Source organism: Rhododendron vialii, chromosome 3a, assembly GCF_030253575.1.
Source record: "Rhododendron vialii isolate Sample 1 chromosome 3a, ASM3025357v1".
In the NCBI taxonomy this organism is placed as follows: Eukaryota; Viridiplantae; Streptophyta; class Magnoliopsida; order Ericales; family Ericaceae; genus Rhododendron; species Rhododendron vialii.
The window spans coordinates 34503771-34526358 of record NC_080559.1 but is presented as its reverse complement, the minus strand read 5'-3'; the positions used below and the strand labels follow the sequence as shown (position 1 = coordinate 34526358).

At 37.8% G+C, this 22588-nt stretch overlaps 1 protein-coding gene across 2 annotated transcripts; it reads right to left on the bottom strand.

The window, feature by feature from the left end:
* Positions 1–6661: 6661 nt before the first annotated feature.
* Positions 6662–13277, bottom strand: LOC131320298 (uncharacterized). 2 transcript variants are annotated; one of them, XM_058350961.1, is made up of 10 exons: positions 12904–13266; positions 9579–12689; positions 9291–9484; positions 9100–9171; positions 8874–9026; positions 8617–8780; positions 8281–8428; positions 7324–7446; positions 7135–7222; positions 6662–7052 (listed from the first exon to the last, which is right to left on the bottom strand). In XM_058350961.1, exons 2-10 carry the CDS (start codon positions 12685–12687, stop codon positions 6838–6840), a joined length of 4266 nt encoding a protein of 1421 aa, XP_058206944.1. In that variant the 5' UTR covers positions 12688–12689; positions 12904–13266; the 3' UTR covers positions 6662–6837. The 2 variants fall into 2 exon arrangements, 1 of the variants encoding a protein (XP_058206944.1); XR_009198172.1 differs by lacking the exon at positions 6662–7052 and having other exon boundaries at positions 7196–7222; positions 7324–7459; positions 12904–13277.
* Between the last annotated feature and the right edge of the window lie 9311 nt (positions 13278–22588).

The following is a 22588-nucleotide window of genomic DNA, read 5'->3' as shown; positions in this document are numbered from 1 at the left end:
AAATTAACGGTCACTTGGAACTAGCCGTTGTGGTTTCTAACGTTGGATTCAACGGCGCCGTGTCGTCCTTATTTTTCCTTCTTGGGCCAAACTACCACCTCCATTCGCAAAGAGGCCCTTATTAGGGAAAATAACGGCCAATGACGTGCTTTGATAATTAATGTTAATGACATTTTCAGCATTAACAAATATTCTTAACATGTCTTTGACTGGTATTAATTATCAAAATACGTCATGGGCCGTCATTTTCCCCCCTTATTATTGTGGACGGAGGCCCAATTTTTTCTTCTGTCAATGACATTTTCAGTATTAACAAATGTTCTTAACATATTTTTGGCGGGTATTAATTATCAAAATACGTCATAAGCAGTCATTTTCCCCCTTTATTATTGTGGACGGAGGCCCAACTTTTTATCTGGACTAGAGAATCTGACCACAAACCCAGCTTCGTTTTTGTAAAAAAAATAAAATAGGTCTCTTGTTTTATTCGTTTTTATAATGCAGAGTGTCTCGGGCCAATTTACGTCATTTCCATAACACTTTGACGGACCTAGAAATTAAAGTCATTCAACCGATTTTTAATTTGTTTCAGATGATATCTTGGGGTCTCAAAGCTTTTTTCCTCTCTGCACAGCTTTTCAATACTTATATCCCCAATACCTAAAATCTATATCTCTTCATTATACCAAAATTGTCTTTTCAAACAATCCTGAATGGATAAACATATGGCATATTTTTTTATAGTATAATAATAATAGTGGAATGTGAATGTAAAAACATAAATTTTAAATAGGTTAAAACATTTCCGAGCGCGTCCAATTGTCATATGTAAATCAAGCTTCTCTTCCATAAGGTGTTAAGATTTTTTCACAAGTTTGTAAAGGAATCATGCTACATACTTATCATAAAAGATGATAGTTTGCGAAGGAAGGGATGGGAATACAACCCACGTAATAAGGACCGGTTGGTTGTGTGGAATGGAGAGTGTTGACCAGCACCCCTTGCCAAGTAAGGTGTTGAGTGGCATCCGGCCGGTCATTTCGACACAGACGACTTAGATATGAGTATTCGTGCCGAGATGAATGGCTCGACAAGTGTGCTTGGCACTATTTGTGTACCTAGACTTATTGTTCGTAAAGGAAGGGATAGGAATAGGAAACAATAAAACGCATTTGACTCCTACTTGGAAAAGAATTCTAAAATTCTCCACATAATAAGGACTAGCTATCATAAACATATATTAACCAATTAGCATTGGTAATCGATTTTCACACTCTTATTTGTTAATAATCATCGTCTTTTTTTGTTTATTTGTGTAATCTTTCATGCTTGAAAAGATAATATTGTAAATTTGCATTACACGAGGACAAAAAAGGGAGTGTGAGGGATAAAAAAAGAAGTGCGAGTACTTATAAATTGAAAGTGTAGATATGGTACAGGTCCATTCTAGATTCAAATTAAAGATAAGTATTTAGATCTTTCTATGGTAATATCTATGTATTGTAAGAACATTTCTTCTTGAAGTTACATATATATTTGCAGAGGAGTACTAGGGACAAAGAAAACGGACAAAGAAAAAACCCTTAAAGTGTATATGAACGGCAGTGAATCTAAGCCGGACCCGGGGGCTCTACTGCCCCCATTGGCACAGTAGCTCCTACCCAGCTTCTAAAACAGCAACGAGCCTCTAAAACGACAACGTTTGGTTTTAAAAAAAAAATCCTAACCATCAATTTACAATCCTATAGAGCAGAAACGTGATTATGAAAGCCAAAGAGACAAAATTTGATTATGTCTCTTTAGAATAATATGATCAGAATAATAAGATCTTCACACCCGTTCAAACGGATTAAAAATTGAAGCACTTAATTTTTTAATATATAAACGGTCTAAAAAATTAAGTGTGAAAATTTTCACTCCGTTTGAATTGGTGTAATCCGTTTGAACGGGTATGAAGATCTTATTATTCTGATCATATTATTCTAAAGAGACATAATCAAATTTTGTCTCTTGAGCTCTCATAATCACGTTTCTACTCCATAGGATTGCAAATTGATGGTTATGATTTTATTTTTTTTAAACCAAACGTTGCCGTTTTAGGGGCTGGGTAGGAGCTACTGTGCCAATGGAGCAGCAGAGCCCCCGGGTCCATCTAAACCGTTCATGTACACTTTAAAGTCTTTTCTTTGTCCGTTTTCTTTGCACTTAGCATTTCTGATATTTGCAACTCTCTAGAATATACACTCATTGGGCTTTGAACTCCAACACATTGGACTTCTCTTTGGACTATTTCTAGATTGCAAATTAACGTCTAAACATTTATGCTTTATTTTTTTTCTTTTTTCTTTTTTTTTGTGAAATGTAAGCGTACATTCTTCATGTTTCCTTATTACTATTATTTTTCCCGTGGGGGTGATCATCTATAGATTTCCTCAAAATGACGCGCATGCATGTCCATTGTCCGCTATAGCGAGGAGGTGAGGGAGGCAGCGCTTATATTTTATGAGGCGTAGCTAGGAGGGCTGAAGTTCAAGATTTCGAGTAAAATCATTCATTTCATGGAATCACAATTTCTTTTCTATTATTTCAATTAATCAAACATGACTGCTAGTAAGAGTCAATAGTAACTGAATTTGTTAGTATTAAGGTTGGTACGGGCCGGGTTGCATCCACCAGACCAGAGAGACATGCATGCATGTTATACATGTTCTTTCATATATCGGAATCCGGACATGGAGTCAAAAACGTTCCATTTCTTAAACTCAGTGAGTACATCGTCCACGCAAAAATTTGAAATGATAAACATCAGCACTAATTTGATCGTACCACATACGTGTTGAAAACCTAGAAGCTACTATATTTACTTACGACTCGAGAACCTTATATTTCATGGTCATACCCCCAACTTAATTCTGGAAGACATACATGTTGCTTCTTAATTTTTTTCAATTTTTTGGTTGAGCTCGATTAGGGTGTGTCATCTAAAAACTAATGCTACATAGGAGAGAGAATTAACGAGGGAGCTCGTTTTTTTTTTTTGGAAACTACGTTTACTTTGTAAATAGTATAGATAAGATTTTTTGATTTGATTGTGGTCAACATACAAATATATACATCCACATATGTTCTTTTCTTTTTCTTTTTCTATTTTTATTTTATTAAAAACTTACAAACTTGTTAAATGCATAGTTTCAATTCTTTGGAGCAGGCACAGATTATTGCTTGGCCATGCATCACATGGGACGTCGAACCATAGTTTTAAATAGCGGCAGCAGACTGTGTATCGGTATCGGTGGCTAAAAATTATTTACAACTTGAAATCCAAATCAAACATTGGAAAAGAAAAAGAGAGACTGAGCGTTTTTTTTTTTTTCAATATTGTATACATCGGTGGGCGTTTTTATAGCCGCACAACATGAACATCATTGTGAATTTCCAGCTGCTAATATCCATCTATTGCTGAAGCCACACCACGGATTCGCCAACGGCCTAACCTCTCTATGTGAGATTGAAGAAATTATTCATTGCTCCTGCGGCAGCGCTCCATGCTCCTCCACCACACAACCATACGGGTTTGCACATTTTAGTTTCTGAGACCACCGCGTGGCGGTATCCCAAAACACTGAATAATTCGTCGTGAGATTGAGATTGTTCTTATCAATTACAAGGACGTGATCTCGCTCGTGACCGCCGGTTTCACGGGATCGTACCCCTCCGGAACCGTCCCCTCCGGTACCGTCGTCAGTGGCGGCGACCTGGTGGAGAAGTTGCGCGAGGGAGCCTCGTCGATGTGGCCGCCGCTGTCGAAATTGAGCGAGTAACCGAGGGGATCGTACTTGAAGTCAGCCGAAGACGAGTGACGACGGCGGTGGCCGCCTATCCGGCTGATTATATGGCGGCACTTGTCTTTCATTTCCGGAAATCCATGAGCCCGCGGTGCGAGCCATGCGGACGAGGCTCGTAAGAGCCTCGGCCTATCGTCGGAGGAGGATGGGGAGTGTAGGGATCCGGCCGGGTGGTTGGCGGGGAGGCAGCAGAAAAGGCATAGCGTTTGTTTGAGCTTGGTTTTTAGGGAAGTTGAGGTGCTCTGTTCGCCTTCCATGAGAGAGAGAGAGAGAGAGAGAGTGGTTTGTTGGTGTATGTTGGAGCTTCTAATAATACAAACCACACCTTTTTGGTCCACATCTACCATCTGTATCGTCAGCAACGAGAAATTTACAAAAACGAGTTTTGTCTCAAGAGGATTATAGAAGTTAGAAAAAAAAAATTAAAGTTTAAAAATAGTTTAATCGGGACAATTCCGGAAATATCTATAAAAACATCTAAAAAAATATCTCATAATTTCCCAAACTCTTGTGTCTTTAAGATTCATATTTTTTGTTAATTTTTCCGATTGCATTGAGATTATGACACATTGACCAACAGTTAAAATACAATACAGAAATTAATTAAACTGATAATGTGAGATGAGTGGTCAAGACTTAAATATATACTAGTAATGTGCGTTTGTTTAATTTCTCTCGAAATAAAGTTCAATTGCATTTACTACGTACACTCACGTTACGAAAAATATTATAGAAACTTCAACTCCATCTTACAGTATTAGTTGTCAACCTAACTTTTATCGTCCTGGTCATTTACTACTCGAGTTTAACTCATAGTATTAGGTTTGTTAAAAGTTCATTTAAGATCACATTTTTATACAAATAACGAAGTTTGAAAAACAACCTGGACTTGACAACCAAAAACTCAACTTACAAAACTATTAGTATTAATCAACGAAAATCGAATTACTAGCTAGCTAGAACCACGTAGCATTGCTCCAAAAGCTTGAATAATATTTCGTCAATCCCACATGTAAAGTCCCAGCTGTTCTACTTATTCTGGTAAATGCTAAATGCACACTTGCAAAGGTCATAATTATTGACCTCTCTCTCTCTCTCTCTCTCTCTCTCTCTCTCTCTCTGTGGAAAAAGGGGGGAAAATGCACTATCTTCCCATCTGCATCTTTGGCCAGTGAAACTATATAAATGGGAATGGTGTTTTGTAGTAGTGTGCTTAGTACCGTGTTGCACACTTTCGAGCCGTTGGATCGTGCATCCAATGGCTCGGATCTCATCTTAGCAATGAATGGCTCTCAATCATTGGTTGCCGAGATGAGATTCAAGCCGTCGAATGCACGATCCGACGGCTCGGAGGTGCGCAACACGGACCGCACTGCACAGCACTAACCCGAAGTCCAAATTATAGTTGCACTTTATTATTATTATTATTTTTTTGGAACCACCAAACATTGCTGCTCCTTAGTAAGAGGCAAGAATAAATGACAATGTCATTAAGGTTGGTAGGGGGTTGCATCCACCGGAGATACATGCATGTATATATAAATTACTTGTATCCATATATCCAACGTTAATCAGGAAGAACAATTTTAAATTCATAGGGGTTGAAAACTTGAACTATGTATGGAACCCAAGGGATAGATCAAGTGGCAATGGAGAAGAGCTGTAAACTTAAACTTGATAATCTCTTTGGAGCTCCACCCTTGACTAAGGGTGGTCGCTTGAACACTCTATAATATTTTTATATAGAATTAGTGGTGGTGTGGATGGCCTGCAGACTTTGACTCAGTGGTGGCTCCACCATTGGCCAAGGGTGGTCACATGTAGTGGCAGTGTGTGGTTTCTAAAAGACTGTTAAGATTTCTGAACACCCTTCTCAGAATTTCTTTTTGAACCTGGAAGGGAATAGTTGAGGTGCGCGTAAGATAACTCAGACACCCTTAACTGAAAAATTATTTTAGAATTATTGAACGGCTCGGATTATCTATGTGAGACCCATAGTCGGCCACGCGTGCCGGTTTGTGCACCAACCATCGGTGGCCATAGCAGGGTTCCTTTCTCAATGTGCAATCTTATTCTTCATATATCCATTTTTCTACAAGAAAAGAGTGATTTATAATTTCATACTAATGGAGATAAAAGTGTGCCCAAAAAACGAGTGTGAATTAGAAGTGCCAAAAAAACAGAAAAAAGTGTTAAGGACGAGAGTGATGGAATTTGTTTGGGCTTGGACGGGGGGTTCTAAAATCAAATGGGCTATCAGGTTGGTTCTTCAACAAAATAGGCTTGGGTTTTCTGGGGGTTATTGTTGTTGCCCATGACATGGGCCAAGTTAGGCCGATTGGCCCATTAACATGTCTACTGCAATAACTATATTGTAAGAAGAACAAATGCTAACCTCCGCCCATTAAGCGTAAGATAATGGATAGAAAATATATAAATATTCGAAAAAAAATGTATTGATATCCGTGAAATTTGTAGTGATATTCGAACTTGTTTGTCTTTATACTCTTATTATCCTCCGCTTAGTATGCTGAGGTTAACAACCAACTTCAAGGCCTCACCTCAACCCTTTTCATATGGAGTAAATATGAAAGAGCTTAAGTTTTTTTTTTTGAAAGAAAGGACAAAAAAAAAAAAAAAACCGAACACGCACAATCAGGGGAGAGTACACAGTGATCTCTATGCTCTTATCCTGGTTTGGGAATTTAATTACAGAACACCGAAAAATCTCCCCCATCCACAAAATCTCCCCATCCTACAGGGAAAAAAATTAATCTCTCAACAGGATATGAAATTGCGTATTAAAGAACTGACAATTTTATCAGGGGAAAAACCCAAAGATTTCTATTTCAAAGCACTAGAATGTTTCTTCCCTTCTACATTTGACCCAAAAAAAAAAAATAGTAGCTGCTTTATTACTGCATGCTGAATTTGCAACAAGGTAGCCAAGAGGAAAGACACTGCAGGGGTAAACAAAAAGGTGCCTGGAAGATCAACTTTTACCTTGAGGCTGTGTTGAGGGAACAGGCTGTTGAGTAACTGCTTTTGGGGGAACCTTAGCTGCCATCGAACGTAACTCATTCGCGATCTCTGTGAAACTTGGCCTTTCTGATGTCTCTGACGACCAACATCTCTCCATCAGTGATCTCCATTCTGGGTCGCAGGGTTCTGGCACTAGCGGCCGCAATGTATTGCTCACAATACCTCCTGAAAGTATATACTATCAGCTGCTTCAACTTGAATACAAGTTGAAGTGGACTAAACAAATTGAATCAGGGTGGAGTATTACCAATAATAGCCCCATAATGCAAGTCAGCATATGGTTCTTCTCCAGTAAGAAGTTCCCACATCACAATCCCAAATGAGAATACATCAACCTGAAATGCAACAAAGATCGAAATACACAACTCCCACTTTCAGAGAGAGAGAGAGAGGGGTCATGTGAAAAGATGATAGGTTGAAAGTTGAAACCATTAACCTTTTCAGAAACAAGGCTACTGCTTCCATTCAGAAGCTCTGGTGCCATCCAAGGAAGTGTTCCCCGCACACCACCTGAGATAAGTGTGTGACATTTCACCTTGGATAGCCCCAAATCACCGACCTGACACAAGACCCTGCACCAGTCAGCTGATACATTGCACACAACATAGACCAAAAAAACATGAACTGTCTTGAAATGATCATTAGCTATAACGGGAGAAAAATCGAATTTCTAATGTGATGTGTCTAAAATCACTGTCAGACAATATAGCTTGAGAATAAATTGAATACACATACAACGCAACAATCTAAAGAATAGAGCTCTCTAGGGCAGCCTAAATCGCTCTTATTTCACACAACAGTTGGATTTAAGATTTAATCTCGGAAGGATGTGATTTTTAACTTTCTATTGTCAACACAAGGTTGACTGTAGGGCTGCTCTTTTTCCTCTAAAAGAACGTCCAGCCTGTGCAAGTATGTTTTTCCTCTCAAAGAATCAGGTCCAATAAGACTTCTTTTCCTATCCAATCTATTGGGTTTGGGCTTTTTACGCTATGTACTTAACTATAAAGTTCAAGCCTCATATTATCTGTATTTGTTCCGTAAAAGTTTCATATAAAAGCAATATTTGGCCAAGTTTTTAAACTCATGTTCATATAGAAATAAATTTTAAAAAAGTATTAAAAGTATAAAAATATATCAAAACATAATTACACAACGAATCCTTGTATCCATATCCTTAGACTCGCACCTGATACATACACCCGAGTCCATGTAACATACATTATGTTCACTATTACAAATGATAGCAACCAAGCATGGGAAAAAACAGCACTAAAGAGTCCCCCGGACTTCCACCTGGTTTTTCTTTTCGGCATAAGTAGAGTAGTAAACAGAGCAAGATAAGGGGGAACTGTGTTCAGTACTAAAGTAACAGGAGGCCTGATCAGCTAACCTTGCATATCGGTCTGTGAGGATCACGAAGATTGACAAGCAAGTTGTCACTTTTCAAATCAAAGTGTACAATATTCTTTCCATGCAAGTACTCCATTCCAAAGGCAACATCCATAGCAATCACTAGACGCTTTCGTTTATCAAGATTCCTAACAATAATTAGTAAAGCATCAATCCCTTCGGGCCAATTAAAAAAAAAAAGCACCAATGCCTTTGGGCCAATAAAAAAAAGCATCAATTCCTTCGGACATCACAGATGATACTATCTTGTACATGAGGTCAAACTAAACAAGGAAAAAGATATGAGGATTCACGAACCAAAAGGAGAACGTTTTACCTCTCACTCTTCTGCAAAGCGTTTCTTAGAGAACCATTAACCATATATTCTGTCACTGTTGCCACTGAACCACCAGGACCATCAAGCACAACACCATAGAAGGCCACCACATTCGGATGGTGCAAGTCAGCGAGCTTGATTGCCTCATTCCAGAAGTCGTCTCTCTAATGAAATTAAAAGAACACCATTGTAAAGAATAAAACTTTGAAGATAAATGGAGGTGAAGCACATTGATTGTAATGTTAGGACCAACAAACCATGCGTTCTTGTTCCGAAGGTTTCCCAGCAAAACACCTATCATTGATCCGTTTGATTGCAACATCAGTACCCCTCCACTTTCCATGATAAACGGTACCAAAGGTGCCAGAACCCAATTCCCGAAGCTCCTCGAGGTCACTGTTCTTTATAATCTGCCAAATCAAAAAAGAATGATTTTTATGCCACTGAGTAAGGCACGGAATAAGAAATAAACTAATCTTCAACCTGTAAGCGACCAAGCCCATCTGATACAGGAAACCCGAGATTTGTCTTTTCTGGTAGTTTGGCCTTGATGTCCTGAATTTGAACAACATAGGCAGGTAAATGCAACTAGAAAATGCCTCTGCAGATGGAAAGAACAAAAAGCTACCCAAAATACAGACACAAGTGCGAAGGAAGGTAAGCAGTTTAAGGACCTCGAAGCTTGCTTTATTCAATTCAAGATCAGTATTTTGAACTTCACTGTCTTGATTGACAACAGAAAGACTTTCACTCCTGTCATGCATGGTGGTTATGTCCGGATTTGAAGGCATAGATGACTGCAGAACAGAAGCAGCTACGCCCTCGGCAACAGCCTGAAGTTCTTGCTTGATAAGTTCCTCTGCTGAACCTTCAGCAGTGAATAAGAAAGTAATGTACAGACATTCCCAATAAATATGAAAAGGAAAACAGGATACACCAAAAAAAAACAGAAAAGTTCTCACCTTGGGTGGTCCTAGTCATATTGCCAGTGGGCTGGAAAACTCCACCATCCAACTGCGCTACTGCAGATGCTTCCATTCTATTGCCTATTGGTAATTCTCCACCGCTTTCCATATGATTTTCCCCAAAAGGATCCCTCGTACCAAAATCTTCCTTTCTTAATGCGATTCTGGTAGGCCTGGGTGGCGGGAAATGAGTATCATACCGCAAATTCCAAGGATCTTGGTCACTGAAAAGTGAGGTTGAGGAATCTTGTACATCCCCAACCCTGTTAGAAGGCGAAACGGAAGATGATATACTCCCATTGGAGGCTACATAGCCAACATTATCAGGAAGCAACTTATTATGGAATAACGAAGGATTCTCTTTCCATTCACCAATAGGTGGAATTCTTTCAGTTCTCTGGGCTAAATTAACATCAGAAAATGCAAGATTACCATAAGAAGCTTCATCAGGAGCCAAATAGCTAACGCCAAGGTTTGACTGTAGGTATGATGTAGGAATACCCAAAAGAGGTGATTGTACCACAACATGGGACTCCGGTGGTTGAAAATTATGCAAGTAAGAAACCTCGTTTGAGGAAGGCAGCAGTTCATTCGGTTTGATGTGATTTGTATCGAATACCATTCTCTGAGTGCTTAGGGCATTTTTTACAAACGGCTCCCTTACAACATCTTCCTTCCTAGGATTCTCACTCGGTGACTTATTTTGCTCTTTACTAATGAAAACTTCTGGGGGACTTACCTGGAGATTTTCCATCCTGACACCTACATGTTTGAGATGGTCGTACGACTCTATGATATCTTCTTTATGAGCAATGCAAGAAAGTTTACTGTAATAATCCTTTGGAGATTCGCGTACCAGCTGATCCGACATTTGGAAAGGCATACCTCCACCAGGATTGATATCGCTGTTAACTACTGGTTTGTTCATTACGATCTCCTGTTTAACCTGGTATTGGGGTGGCACTGCATGAGGCAGGACAGCATTCTTTTGGGATGGCTGAGAAAGGGTAGTCATGGCCCCACTATACAGAGATTGTACACCAGTGGCAAACCCTACCACACCCTGGGGAACAACTGATACTTTGGCGAGATCAGAATTCTCAGCACTTTGTAAACTTATTCTCTCATTCTCATATCGCTGCACAACATTTTGTGCGGCCATGACTGCCGCTGATTGAGGTATCCCAACTTCCTGATCTAAATTACTCAAAACCTTTGGTCGCACTCCTAGCTCAACGATACCTTCTACCGGGGCTCCAATTACAACAGCCCTGTTCATTGGCGGGGCTCTCGTTTTGTCCTCCAATTGGAGACTATGATAAATAGGGTTCAAATCAGATGCAGTGATTGCAGGGCTCTCTCTTTGGTCCTGTACAACTGTATCCGAATGTGCATGAGGCAATGCTTTCTCACACATATAACAGTCCTTGAATGTTGCGATTTTCTCTGGAATAGTTACCTGCTGATTAGATGCCCATCCCTCAGAGAAAACCACTTGCTCTGGGTGTGAAACCTGACTCCATCCGTAACCTCCTTCCACCACTGAAGTAGGGACCTGGGCTTGATAGGCATTGTAGCTTTGGGCACTGGGAAGCTGGACAACCCTCGCCCCAAATGTTCTTTCGTTGGGATGGGGCTCCACACGAATTTGTTGCGGTTGTACCATTGGCTGCATCATGTTAGGCTTCATACTGACATGAGTTGAAGGAACCATTGTCATGTGCAATGCAGGGATAAACTGATGAGAGAAAATACCAGAAGCATTATCATGGAACTGTTGATGTGTGGACATAGGCCCAACATTCCCCAATAGCTGATTTGGGTACCCCATCTGTGAAGGAACCTGTACATAATCTGCATGGTTCAATGTTTCTTGGGGAGGAGGATCAATATAAGCCTGCAAATAAGGTGCAGGGGGCTGAAAATTAACTCCAGCTTGCTGCACTTCAGCCCCAATTTGCTGCTTCTGTACATTAACAGGCACAGATCTCTCAAACTCATACTCAGGCTGAGACGACAGAGTATGAGGGGTAGTTGACATCATCATCTGAATACCCAACGGAGCGGTAGACATTTCAGCATTAGATGGAGGGGTAGGATCCACACAAACCAATCTTGGGTTATGTTCTTGAGTTGTGGCATCATTGGCTTTAGGAGAAAACACACCAGTAGATGGGGGGCCAGTAAAATCCCCTTGACAATGGCCTGACCCATCAATAGCCTCATTCCCACTCATGTCCGAATTCTGCGTGGATGTTGCACTTGCCATGCTCTCCTTCCTTGCGATACTCCCACCGACTCCACCCATGATCCCATTCACCGCCTCAAAGTATCGCTGCCCACTATCTTGCAATTCGCCATAATGCATCACCCCAGAAGAATCAAGCTCTGAAAACGAAAATAGAAACACCCTCAACTTAAATGACCCATCTGAAGACCTCTCAACGAATTTCTCGTACTCATCCATCATATTTTCGAGATCATCAGGACAGGAAACAGATACAAGGGCATCAAGCTCTTCATCGGGTAACTGGTACTTGATAACAACATTCTGCCCGTAAGTATCAACCATCTTCTGAACTAATTCGTCGAAGCTCACATCTCTCCTAACGCTAATAATCCTAGTCTGCCCTCCAACATATCTGAGCATCCCATCGGTTGGCCTCGGAAGAATCTTTCCCCCAAAACTACACAGAAACTTAACTTTCTTCCCCGAAACCGAGTCCTCTCCGCCCTCATCACTAGCCTGATCGGAGGCATTGCCACCGACCCGTGCCCCAAAACTTGGGGTATGACTATATCCCATCATCACATTACCACCAGGAGGAGCAACAACACCTACGGGCATCCGAGGGCACCACGAAGCCACCCCCGAAACCGCATTACTATACCCTAAACCTACAAACCCTGCATCAGACACTGTTGGCGGGTAGTAAGCCGGAATCGGCCCGGGACTACCAGCATCGCAAACCGGATTCCCTAAAAAACCCTCAACGGTCCTACCAGATGTCGTCGTTACCGGAGCAATGCGAGTCTCGTCGGGCATTGTTCGAGCTACATTCAGAGGCCGTAGATCTCTAGGTACTGAGCTCTGATCAAAAGCCATCTCTAATACAGACAAAAAGAAATCTAGTAAATATACTGAAACAGTGAAAGCAAGCGGCTTTATCTGTATTCATAAATTCAAGTCAGTAGTTATAGTATTGAACCTTTAAAAAAAAACCTAGTTTTCAATCGAACTGAAAGGGATACGCAAAAAAACCTAGCAATTTCCCAATATAATCAAGCAATAAACAGTAACTAGAAGAACATAGATAAATACCAGATTCGAGCCGAGTCTTTGGGAGAGAGAGAAGACGAAGAAGTTGAAGAAAGGGTCACTGAATTGAGAGTCCGTTCAATTCGACAGCTTTCGCGATTCAACCGCCTTGGTGATTCCCTCTCTCTCCTAAAATTTCTTCTACTCTCTCTATTTCTCTATCTCTCTCTTCTCTGTGTGTGTGTGAGTATTTTCTAATTTATTTTCTGTGTCAGCTGAGGAGGGGGTAGAAGGATTGAAGGTGGCGCCGTGTTATGGAATGTGTGTAGCCGAGACTCTTCTTTCTTAGGATTGAAGGAAATTTTAGAGAGAGAGAGAGAGAGAGAGAGATGGGGCACGTGGAGGGATTCATGCAATGGTTTTGTGTGTGTATGACAAGGACTTGGGATTTGGTTGAAAGCTCTTGCCGAGAATTTTCTCCAATCACATCACGGAGGAGAGGACACTCTGTTTCATTGTTTTATCTTCAGGAAGAGAAATTTTTTTTTGTATCCCGGGGATACCAAGCCTCTTGTTATTTCCTCCGCTTCGTTTCTCATTTTTCGGCTATTTTTCGATCACATTTTAATAATCGGCTCCGTTTATTTTGCAGAGTTTAGTGAGAAACTTATTCATACCAAAAATCACATTCATCTGATTTTATTTGGTATATGATCGGAACACATGAAATCGCAAAAAAATCAAAACTGGGTTCTAATTCAGTCTGTTTTTAGACCCATTTTTTATTTTCTTCAATATTCACGTGTGCAAATCATGTATCAAATAAAGTCTAGTGAACGCGATTTTTGGTACGAATAAGGTTCTCACCAAACTCTACAAAATAAACGGAGCCGATCTTAATGTGATCGAAAAATGGCTGAAAAAATGAGAAACGGACCGGAGGAAATACCAAGGAGCTTGGTATTCTCAGGATATACAAAAGTTTCTCTTGTTGCAGTGCCACACTGCCACATGCAAGTACTCCCTCCGTCCAATACTATTTGTTTGGTCCGTAAAACGATGATGTAAAAATAATACAAATTTTGAGAGAAAAATCTAAATTTTTTTCAATAATTTACTAGATATCGATGAGCTCTTTTAATTTATGAAAAAAATTTGAATTTTTTCTTAAAAAAAATGCATTATTTTTTAGTCCACATTTTATAAACCGGACAAATATTTTAGGATGGATGTAAGATTTTTTTATGCAATTTACACAACCGTGTAATCATTGAATGTACGTGGGTCTATTTGCATTCAATGGTTTCAAGCATAGTTCTGTCCGGCTTTGTATAAAAAATCTATTGCTAGACTTTTTCTGTTAGTTGTAAAGGTGATCCGGCAAGATTTGATATTAAATCTACTACTAATCCATAAGCAAATAATTATCGAAATCTTTTGGTGGTCGGGTATAATTATCGTATAATTTGGAATCCACACAAATACAAAAAGTCTGTTCACACAGACATTTCATACAAAGATTGTACATAGATTTTTTTGTAAGGCTCACCACGGGTCCCAAGCAAACGATTCAAGCCGTTCATTAAATGTAAAACACTTTTTCAAGGGTCCTGGTGAAAAATCAGCTCAATCCGATACTTATAGGTGCTCGATCCAGTTACTTAACTTTTCATTATTTTGAAATCTCAATGAAAAGTTAAATGATTGGATCGAAAATTTATAAGTATCGGATTGAGCTGATTTTTTACGGAAACCCTTGAAAAAGTGTTTTACATTTAATGAACAGATCGAATTGTTTGTGTGGGACCCGTGGTGGACCCTACAAAAAAATCTGTGCACTTTTTTGTGTGGATAGCAGCTTTCACCCAAATAACAGGAAATATTTACTCTATTACCAGATGTTTAAGTTAATTTGCGCACACCTTAACTAATTTTTTAGCTTTCTCATGCCCACAAGAAACATTCATTCCAAAATGTTAATGTGAGCACGAAGGATTAGTTATCTTACTACATTTATTTCCATTATATACTAAGCACGTTACGTGATATATTCTTCTCCCATTTTCAAAAAATTAAAAGATTTGGGAAAAAAATGTACATCACACAACATAAAATCTATATCACATGTTTATTATTTTTCATCAATTGATTTGTCAATTCAATTCTGAAAACACATCACTCAACGTAAAATTCACATTACCATTGAATATCTTGCATTAATCGATTTTCAGTTCAATTCTCAAAATCATTTTTCAAGTAATACATAAAATAAAACATACATCTATGTAATAGTATGGAGCAACGATTTTTAAATTCTCCGTATTTTGGACCAACGGATTTTTAACATATTTTTTTATAGTTGAGATTTACGGATAATAAGATTAGAAATATACTTGGAAATGATGAATATTTGGAAGAAGAATGAAAGAAAAATTAAAATTAATGTTTTTGAAACTTATTCTGATTTTTTATTTTTTTATTTTTCTTATTTTCTTAACAGTTATCAATCAAAAATGATTACCGTGATTTAGGGCTATCTTTCTCTCCCTCATACGTTAATTTCAAAACGGATTCCAATTTTGAATTCAAAACTATTTTCTTTCTCACACATACGTTTAGCGCTCTCTCTCTCTCTCTCTCTCTCTCTCTCTCTCTCTCTCTCTCTCATATATATACACACACATACATACAGTCCGGATCCAATAAGGGATCCCGCACAGTGCTACCGTGCAGACCTCCCATTTTTCGAGCAAATTTCGATGATCCAAATCGCTAAAAATGATCAGAACGTGATTTTAAGAGTATCCGCGAGAAATCAGCAAAAAAAATGATCGGAAAAGGCTTGATTCGAACAGTTTTTTATTGAACGGTTCAATAAAAAACTATTTGGATCAAGCCCTTCCCGATCATTTTTTTTTCCTGATTTCTCGTGGGTACCCTTAAAATCACATTCTACACGCTTTGAGCGGCTCAGATTATAGAAATTTGTTCGGAAAATGAGATGTCCGCACGGTAGACTAGTAAAGGATCTCTCATTGAATCCGTGGTGTGTGTGTGTGTGTGTGTGTGTGTGTGTGTTTGTGTGTGGGCCCTATCATTTTTTGAAGTGTATTAAGATTGTTAAATGTTTAGTTGGTTGGGTGATTGAGAGAAAAAAAACTGATTAATTATATATTTGATTATTTGATTCATTGCAATATATTGGTGGTAGCAAATGTATTGATTTTGTTGCATCTTAATTATAAGTCATAGTTTCATCTTCGTCTTCATCGGGTTAAAAGTTGAAAACCAACGACAATATACATGTGTTTTCGCATTGGAGTTAATTTTCTTATTTAACTTAATTTTTTTATAGTACCTAATACAAGAGTATAAGGCCCATCCATACTTAACAAAAGACACGTTGCAATGAATGATTGCTTTGATCCAATGGTTTAGGCACATTCTCTTCCTTTCAGAAAAGTGTTCACACTTTTTGCACATATTACACAATTGGCGTGTGTGTTTATTTACTCCTAACTAATGTATATTAATATTTGTGATATTTTTTTTAAAACAAAAAAAGATAGAAGAATACCAAAATTTTATAAATTTTGTGCTAATTTGAATATATATATATATATATATATATATATATGGGGGAGCGTTCCAAGGACACAAAAAAACACTACATCTCAACCATTGAAGTCAACGACTGAAATTAGAAATTCACAAAAAATTACTATTGACCGCAAAGAATTATTCCTAGCCGCAAAGAATTATTCCTAGCCGCAATGAATTACTCTTGGCCGTAAAGAATTTCTCTTGGCCACAATGAATTACTCGTGGCCGCAAAGAATTACTTTTGGCCGCATCGAATTGTATTTGGCCGTATCGAATTACTTTTGGCCACATCGAATTGCACTTTGGCCGCATCAAATTGTACTTGTTCGCATCAAATTGCACTTAGCCGCGTCGAATTACTCTTGGTAGCATCTAATTACACTTGGCTGCATTGAATTACTTTTATGGTCGGCCAAGTGCAATTCTTTGCGGCCAAGAGTAATTCTTCGCGGCTAAGAGTAATTCTTCGCGGCCAAGTGCAATTCGTAGCGGCCAGGAGTAATTTAATGTGGCCAAGAGTAATTCTTCGCGGTCAGGAATAATATTTTGCAGCCATGAGTAATTCTTCGCGGTCAGAAGTAATTCTCTGCGGCCAATAACAATTCTTCGCGTCAGATTCTTTTTCTTTTTAACTAATAGATAAAATAACAAAATTGATTTTTAAATACAACTTGAGCTATTGGTTTAGATGATTTAGAGTTTCATGATATGTTTGAGATAGAAAATTGTATATTTTTCGTTGGAGCCTTTTGGGTGGATAGAGTTTCAAACTCTACTCCTTACTTGGTTATATGTAATCTTAGAACTATTTTGCTTTTCTATTTTTCTAGGTCAGTTAAATAAACAAGTGTGATAGGGGTGTCACTTTTGAGTGAGTGGACGTTCAAAAAATTGAATTCGAATTGGAATCCTATATGATTATACATTCTTAATATCTCTGATCATATCCCTGAATGCAACTAACGAAATTAAACAAATTTGGTAACATTTGTTGTGTTAGATTATTTTATGAACTTGGTTAGATGGACCATGTTTGAAGCTTATTCTTAAAATGAAAATTTTCGAGAAGTAGATTTTGTTGGGAGAAGGAAAATTTTCCTAATTCACGGTTATTTGTTAAATTGTAATGCTCCTCTTGCATGAGGTGGGGCCATACGCATATCCGGGACTCACCTCATACGAGATAGCGTTAAAAAGAACCGTTGTATCCGTAAAAATAAAAATAAAACTTTTGAAAAAGTGGGGTTTGATACTTCATTTAGACTATGTTTAGAAAATATTGTGTCATGCCTTACTACTCTATTATATATATAGGAGTATATTTTATGTCTCTTAAATGTTTTTTTTTATTTTTATATAGCATGCACGCGCATAGGGCTGTAAACGAGCCGAACCGAGCCGAATATTAGAATACTCAGATTCGTTCGTTAAGTTTTTTAGCGAACTCGAACTCGAGCCGAACTCAAAGAAAATTATGACGAGCCGAACTCGAACCGAGCTTGCCCAGGTTTGGGTCGAACTCGAGCTTGTTTACGAGCCTTAACGATTCAATAATATCATATTTTTATGTTCTTATACAGGTCTAAAACTGCAAATAAAATTTTCATTATGTACATAAATATGTTCATATACATATAAAAAGATAAAAACATATACATAAGTAAATTTTTAGTAATTGTAAACGTTTAGACTTGTACAAGTTTTAAAATTTTTACTATATAACTATATAAAATCCCCATGATATACATATACTTCAGGTTCGCGAGCCTAATCGAGCCGAATACTGCTGCGTTCATGTTCGGCTCATTTATGAAACGAGCCTAAAATTGAGGTTCAGGTTCGGTTCATTTAGTAGACGAATCGAACTCGAACGAGCCTTTACCGAGTCGAGCCTCGAACAGTTCACGAACGGCTCAGTTCATTTACAGCCCTACACGCGCATAACGTTTGCCGATTATAATTTAGTGATCTTTTACCAATTTGTCTCTTCTTTTTCGTTTTCTTTCGCCAATTATTGATAAATTTAGGGCAAACTTCACTCAGACCCCTGAGGTATCTGACAATGACAGAAAATACCCCTCAATTTTCAAAAATGACAGAAACCTCCCTTATTTCACAGTTTGGGTTTCATTCCGTTAGTTCCGTTAGTGAAATGGACGGAAAACGTACGGAAAATGAAATTTTCAATTTTATTTAGTTTTATAGCTATCTTAGGGCTTTTATTGAACGTCCTAGAGCAAAAAATTAATTATGACCCTTTTGGATAAAATGATCAGAAAAATAAGATCTTCACACCGATTCAAACAGATTAAAAATTGGAGCACTTAAGTATCTTCTCTTCATTTGGTTTTATGGCTCTCTCAGGGCTCTCATTGAAAGCCTTGGGGCCAAAAATTAACTATGACCATTTAGGATAAAATGATAAAAAAATAAAAATCTTTGCACCGATTCAAACGATTTAAAAATTGGAGCACTTAAGTATCTCCTCTTCGTTTAGTTCTACGGCTATCTTAAGGCTCTCATTGAAAATCTTAGAACTAAAAATTAATTATTGCATTTTAGGATAAAATAATCAGAAAAACAAGATTTTCACACCGATTCAAATGGATTGAAAATTGGAGCACTTTAAGTATTTGCTCTTCATTGAAAGCCCTAAAATCAAATAAAGAGCAAAATTTTAAATGCTCCAAATTTTAATTCGTTTGAATCAGTACAAAGATTTTATTTTTTTAATTATTTTATCTTAAATGGTCATAATTAATTTTTGATTCTAGAACTTTCAATGAGAACCCTAAGATAGCTGTAGTACTAAATAAAATTGAAGATTTCATTTTCTGTACATTTTCGTACATTTTCCATCCACTTTACTAACGGAACTAACGGAATGAAACCCAACCTATGAAATAGGGGAGGTTTCTGTCATTTTTGAAAACTGAAGGGTACTTTCTGTCATTGTCAGATACCTCAGGGGGTCTGAGTGAAATTTGCCCATAAATTTAAGATCCAAACAGAATCTCAAGAGATATGGAGTATTAAAATTCAATACTTTAATTTCGATCCCACAACGCATGCTAGACTTTTTAATCATCTTAATTCTTTTTTCCATCCAAATGGAAGCTTGTAAGAGCTTGGTGAGACAAAACGAGCATAATCACAACTGGATTTATGCCTTTTATGGTATTAATAATTGCCGATCGAAACACACACATATACAATATTTAATATAGGATATTCTGAGTTAGCTTGCTTGTAATCTTAATCGTTATAGTCTTTTCCACACGTGATTTACACGCTTGTGCGTGAAGTGAGGTGGGCCCGTGAGTTGCTGACAATGATAATAGAACCTGGGACCTTCCGGCTTAATTTCAACCTTAGCTAGCTAACTCTTTTTCTTTTTCTTTTTCTTTTTGTTGGGTTAAATACTAGTAATTCTTTTTCTTTGTTTGTTGACAAACTTTGATTTGCTTTCAAAACTGTACTAGTCTATATATACACCATGGGATCAGCTCGTTAAATAATCTTTTAACTTCCAATTTGAATGTTTCGAAACACAATTCGATAGAAGCCGGAAATAAAAAAACACAGCTTTTAATTTTGGGTTATACCTAGTGATGCAATAGCCCAAGAGGAGGAGTACCACCTTAGGCGTTTCAAGCCTTGGGTGGCAAAGTCGTAATTATTCGCCCGTGGAATTTGGTGCCGTGTATTTTTTAGCCGTCTGGGACCGTTTAGGCCTCTGAACAGGCTTTCATTCTGTTTTGGGTCATTATCGTTTTGCTTATAACTTTCCGCAGGAAACTCCGTTTCAGACCGTTCTTTTTTTAGAAGTCTTGTTTTTTCCTCTATTTTATAGGTCTGTAATAATTTCAGTATTGTTATGTGAGATCCAGCTCTTATTGTAACAAAAGAAGAATTTATCATATTAAAAGTTAAACTTGTTTTGTGTGGGCCACGTGTGTGGTGTAGTGAAGAGTGAGGTCTTGCTCCTACAAAATTCAAGAGTTAATAAAAGAAATACAGTACTAATTTGCATGGAAATGGGTGTTAGTTGGTTAAGGCGGTGCAGCGCGTGAAGTCCTTGTGCTGTGTGTGGATTTTGTTGTTGTGAACACATGGTGGAGAGAATGGGGGTAAAGGAAAAACAAAAAGCCAAAGGAATGGACACTTGTCCACCGTTTGGGCATTCATTAGAATTGACTGGGCCTGGGCTTCACTCTTTAAAAAGAACAAGAGAAAGATTGGGGGGAAGGGAAGAGAAAGATTGGGAGGGGAGGATCCTGTTTAACGAACAGTAGGGATGGTAATGGTAAGAAGAGAGAGAGTGAGTGAGGTATGTTGCGTTGACAAGGGTATGGGAGAATAGTTTACTGAAACTCCGTTAGTATTTAAGGAGATGGGGATTGGCTTTTCAATAATTGTTTTGTTGTTTATTTTGAACTAGTGGGGGAAGATTACGTGATTTTATTATGTCTTTGGTTGTGGTGCTTGGAGAGATCGGATTGTTACATGTTACTTTATGCTTTATAGGGTTAGAGTTGCTACCTATATATTCGGTTGTTCGTCATAGGGCTGGGATTGTTGATTATTGAATATTAAAAAGTGTCTAGAGAGAGTTCTCTAAACCATCGTGTTTGTGATTGTCCTTGTCGCATCATTATTCAATTTGTTATACGCTTCCCTGCATCACCTAGACAATAAGAGGAAATTTAATTAAGAAAAAGTCAATGAAGAAAATGACATGAAGCATTAAAAATTTAATTATACTACTGATTAATAAGATATCCAACAATTTTACTCTATTCCTTCCTTCCGCGTGGCTGCAGCGTAAGTTGCTCTTCATTTGAAAGAAAGAAAGAAAGAAGAAACCGAGGACGGAAATGACCTGGAAAATCAGGGCAAGCCAGCCAGTGTTGAAACTTCAACATTAACCTAACCTAATTAAAACCTATTGATGATGAGGTTGTTTGGAATTAATACTTTTTGGGGATGTGCAAGCTACAAAATTAATTACTCCCTCCGTCCCTTTTTTTGTGTTCAGTATTCCATTTTGGGCTGTCCCTTAATAAGTGTCCATTTTGTAAAGTTAGGAGGTAAAAGTTGGTGTATTGTCTATTTTGTCTCTAAAAGTAGATTTTATTTTGAAAAGTTAGTGACTAAAAGTGTAATGATGATGGGTAAGTAGGGAAAGTGGAGGAAAAAGTTGATGTGAAAGGTGTAATGATGATGTCTTTTTAATAAGTTGGAGTTACAAAGCAGGACACTTAAAAAGGGACGGAGGGAGTAATTAATTAATTAGATAGATAATGTGGTTTTTTTCGATAGATAGTTGCCTGTCATCCTAACTTTATTAATGTTGGGGCGGCATATGAACAACTGGTTATGTCCAGAATCATTGACAGCGGTCAGGACGTGTTTCATCATCATAATAAAAATAATGCTCTTTTTTTGTGCTTCGGAAATTCGAAGATAAATTAATGTTGTGCAACAACAATTGGTACACAAAGTCTACCTAGAGGATAATTAATGCTATATCATCTGTTTTCATTTGACATAAAGAAAATTACCGAAGGTAGCTAGGAGTATTATTATTATTATTTGTAAAAACAATGTTTGTGAATTGTGTGATGAAATTTCCTTACAAATGCCATTAGCATAAGATTCTAGACATGCACTTTCCTTTCTGTACATGGAGAATTAAGTTCGTTAATTGTTTTCCTTAGGCCATTTTGTTTACATTATTATTGCCATGCATGCCAAGGGGAGTTTTGTTCAATCTGAATAGTAATTACAAGTTTTGTTCGAATGTAAGGTTGCGTGCATTTCGATCTCTAAACTTTTTCAAGTGTCTTTTTACTAGTTTTTTTAAAAATTTATGTTAGATTCGTGTCAAAGGCGAAAACTTCAACAACAAAAAACACTAAAGACAAAAAGCAAAAAAAAAAAAAATTAAAGGTGAGTTTCATTTATATTTTCCAAATTTTTTAAACTTCATTAATATTTTTATAGGTTTTTATTTCTCTCATGAAAACAAATTATTGGTCTTAGAAACCATATGATAGTCTTGAATATTCTGACGAAACCGTGTCCTTTCCAATCTCCATTTCTGTGATCCTTCTCTCTCTCTCTCTGACTCTCTCCATATAAA

What these genes read in the sequence shown, in the direction of transcription:
- LOC131320298 (XM_058350961.1), bottom strand. Translation starts at nt 12,687, where the DNA reads ATGGCTTTTGATCAGAGCTCAGTACCTAGAGATCTACGGCCTCTGAAT. An exon ending in GCTTTGCAGAAGAGTGAGAG is followed by an intron (nt 8,429 to 8,616) that starts GTAAAACGTTCT and finishes AATTATTGTTAG; the next exon opens with GAATCTTGATAAACGAAAGC. An exon ending in GTAGCCTTGTTTCTGAAAAG is followed by an intron (nt 7,223 to 7,323) that starts GTTAATGGTTTC and finishes GTTGCATTTCAG; the next exon opens with GTTGATGTATTCTCATTTGG.